At 44.4% G+C, this 3,650-nt stretch overlaps 1 protein-coding gene across 1 annotated transcript; it reads right to left on the bottom strand.

Moving 5' to 3' along the window:
- Window positions 1-361: 361 nt before the first annotated feature.
- olig2 (oligodendrocyte lineage transcription factor 2) lies at window positions 362-2,158 on the bottom strand. The gene is made up of 2 exons (XM_084023785.1): window positions 2,072-2,158; window positions 362-1,762 (listed from the first exon to the last, which is right to left on the bottom strand). The coding sequence occupies exon 2, from the start codon at window positions 1,740-1,742 to the stop codon at window positions 918-920; it is 825 nt and encodes a 274-aa protein (XP_083879911.1). The 5' UTR covers window positions 1,743-1,762; window positions 2,072-2,158; the 3' UTR covers window positions 362-917.
- Window positions 2,159-3,650: the final 1,492 nt, after the last annotated feature.

Genomic DNA, 3,650 nt, shown 5'->3' with positions numbered 1-3,650 from the left:
TGTCATTGTTGCTGTCAAAAGTTTATTTTTCTTAAATAATGAATTATAATTATTAGATTGTTTTATTGTCATTATAATAATGTAATAATAAATAACCTACTGAGGAACTAAAAAATTATGCTAATTATGAAAAAAGTAAATTTCAGGATAATTTTTTTTAAAGCCTAAATAAGATTTCTTGCAGAATAAAAAATAAAATATTGTTAAAGGTGTGTTTAATGCTGCTGGTGTTGTGTTGCTGACTGTAGGCCTGTTGGATGTATCAATGCTGCTGCAAAGCTCAGTTAAATAATAATAATAAAAAAACATTTAAAAACATCACAAAGACTTTTTTTCACTTTTCAATTAATGGTCTTTATTTTACATTTCAACCCCCCCAACATAATCATCTGCAAATCCCCCGTCCAAAATAAGTAAATAAATATCATTTTCATTTTTTTTAATTAAAAAAATAAACAAGTGGTCATCGTTCGCGTCGGACAGAGAATGAAATGAGGAGAGAAGCATCGAATAAGACGAACAAAGCAGGGAGGCATCCCGCACATTAACGAGACTCTAATATATGAATAATCCATCTACATATTTACACTCTATTACTGTGGTTTGATTTATGTCTGACCCCCCTCCTCCTGCAGGATTCACGGATTCATCTTTTAAATACACGCGGATGCCTGCACCGTCAAAGATCTCCGGTAACAAGGAGCTCTGTGGAGAAACACCCGTTAAAATTGAGGTTAATTACCGTAAAACACTAAGTTAGTTTGCAAAAACAACCCAACAGTCCCGGTGAGGACCACCAGCGGGTTCTTTACCGGCTCCGTCGACGCAGCGACACAGATAAATAAAAAGAGGGACAACGTGGGCAGAGAGAGAGTCTGGAACAACCGGCCCGAAGAAAGTTCGTCTCCACTTTGGAGTCACTTGGAGTCTCCGGCCAGCCTCGGCATGGCGACGGCGCTCATGCTGGTCACATGCGGAGGCGGGACCTGACACATGCTGCACGGGCACGGCATCCCGGTGCCGACGCCCCAGTGCTGGAAGCTGCTGGCCAGCGGGCCGGCGCCGGGGGCGGGCGCTTTGAGGAGTCCGTGGTGGTGGGGTCTGACCGAGGTGACGGCGGAGATGCCGGGCGCGGACAGCGACGCGGTGGAGACGACCGGCGGGAGGAGCGGGTGGTGCACGGCCGGGTGCGAGGCGTGCGTAACCGCGGGGTGTCCCGGCACGGGCCCCGCGTGCGTCATAGTCCCGCAGGCCGCCGGGTGAAAGCCGCCGTGGTGCCCGCCGCTGCCGTAGATCTCGCTCACCAGCCGCTTCATCTCCTCCAGCGAGTTGCTGAGCATCAGGATGTAGTTGCGCGCCAGCAGCAGCGTCGCGATTTTGGAGAGCTTGCGCACCGAGGGTCCGTGCGCGTAGGGCATGACCTCCCGGAGCCCGTCCATGGCCACGTTGAGGTCGTGCATCCTCTTCCTCTCGCGGCTGTTGATCTTGAGGCGGATGGTCTGCAGCTCGTTCTCCGACAGCAGCTTGCGGTCCTTCTTGGCGAGCCGGATGGCGAGGGACTCCTCGTCTTCGGCGGAGAGGGCGGAGAGGCCGTGCAGGCTGGCGAGCTCGGACAGGGCGTCGTTCTGCGTGGAGGAGACGGCGCCGGAGAAGCCGTGCACGGACTTCTTCAGGGTGGCCAGGAAGATGTCGTCCTCCGGAGAAGAGGGTCTGCTGGACACGCGGCTCGTATCTGAGTCCATGTTCTGGGTCCAGCACGGTGCTGCGGAGAGAGAAAACCACCCGGTTAATTTAGTGACGCGCAAAAATCCACATCAACTTTCTGGAAGTCACGTAAAGTAAAAAAGGGATTCCAACTATGTCCTTATTAATTAAAAGAAGGAGTATGTCATATGATCATAACCGTTAATATTTAGACTCGTAGCATATTTCGTTTAGCAAATGTATTATCATTATATTTATAATCAAAGTGCGCAAATTTCTACTTTTTTGGCATAAATGTGGCAGTAGACATGTACAAAACGAGACTAATATTATATCCGATATCAATATAAATAATCTAACAACGTACCAAGAGTGTTTCCAAGCGCGACGGTGAGAAAAAACAACCTAAAACGTCAAAAATCCACTTGTTACTCCAAATCGCATCTGACAGCCCATTTGGCACGCCTGCGTGCGACCGCGCGCTTTTATAGCGGGCTGGAGCGCGCAGAGGCCGGGTCACCAGGACAACGCAGTGTCTGTCCCGGCTGCCTGCCTGCGACCAATCAGATCCATGCAGGGTGGGGGGGGTGAGGGGGTGAGGGGGTGACGGAGGGTCCTCCGGCCTGATGTAATTACCAACACACAGCATTAAGTGAAATCAGACACACTCCCTCCTACATATGGCTCCTTCTTGTGAAAACGTTGGCCCGCGTGTGGACGGGCTTTTATTATAATAACACAGATGATAAGCCACGCTGTGGCCTTTCACACCGAACACCCGGAAAAAAAACACTAAAATAATATTTTTTTTAACGAATTATATAAATTATATTTATTTTGTTTGATACCTGTGACATGACAATTTAATAAAAAGTATATATTTTTATTTAACATTTTATTTATTTTGAAATTAATATTCTACCATCTTTAATTAAATTATTAATCTATTTTATGACATTTTATTAACCGAAAATTGTTATTTATTTTTCCTTATGGAGCCTCCCGCCCATCAAATGAACAGTAATAACGGCAATATGTTTCCAGCTTTTCTTTCGGTGTTCACGCGCCCGTTTCGCCCGTTGTTACCCGCTGTCGACCAGCAGCTGCCGTTAAAGTGCGTCTTCAACGTTAATTAATGAAGTGTGCAAAATTGTTCCTAACGGTTATGATCCGTCACATTTCAATTAGTCCGCATGTGAGCGATATAGTCCCGTTGCCGCTGCTGCTGCTGCCGCGGCTCGGGACCGGCCGGCCCCTCTGGCAGCAGACGCGCGGGCCCGGGGCCGCTAACTCAGAGTGACAGCAGCTTTGTTCCCCGACGACGAGCTGCGCTGCGCAGTCAGACGCGATCAGCGCTAATTGCCTCCACGAGCTGATCTGTTTTCACAAGACTGCGCGCGAGACTAGTAATCCTCCTCCTGGGTTTGGTTATTGATCAAAAATCCAAATGTGTAAGGTGACTCTAATAACGTGGCTACATGGCTTATGATGTATTAATTGGTGAATTTAAAAGGTGATTTATTTATTGAGGATAGCCAAAATTGCTCTGAATACTTTTTCGATTTAAAAAAATAATTAAATAATAAAACAATATATATATATATATATAGATAGATAGATAGATAGATAGATAGATAGATAGATAGATAGATAGATAGATAGATAGCCTATATATATATATAATAAACCCATCATTATTTATAACAACAACAACAACAACAACAACAACAACAACAACAATAATAATAATAATAATAATAATAATAATAATAATACAAATAATAATAATAAAAATAATAATAATAATAATAATAATAATAATAATAATAATAATAATTATCTATCTATCTATCTATCTATCTATCTATCTATCTATCTATCTATCTATCTATCTATCTATCTATCTATCTGTCTATCTATCTATCTGTCTGTCTGTCTGTCTGTTA

This window comes from Eutrigla gurnardus (genome assembly GCF_963514095.1).
Source record: "Eutrigla gurnardus genome assembly, chromosome: 12".
NCBI classification, from domain to species: Eukaryota; Metazoa; Chordata; class Actinopteri; order Perciformes; family Triglidae; genus Eutrigla; species Eutrigla gurnardus.
Note: the sequence above shows the minus strand (reverse complement) of the source record. Positions and strands in the feature narration are given on the sequence as shown.

Coding starts and splice junctions, on each gene's coding strand:
- olig2 (XM_084023785.1), bottom strand. CDS start 1,742: ATGGACTCAGATACGAGCCGCGTGTCCAGCAGACCCTCTTCTCCGGAG.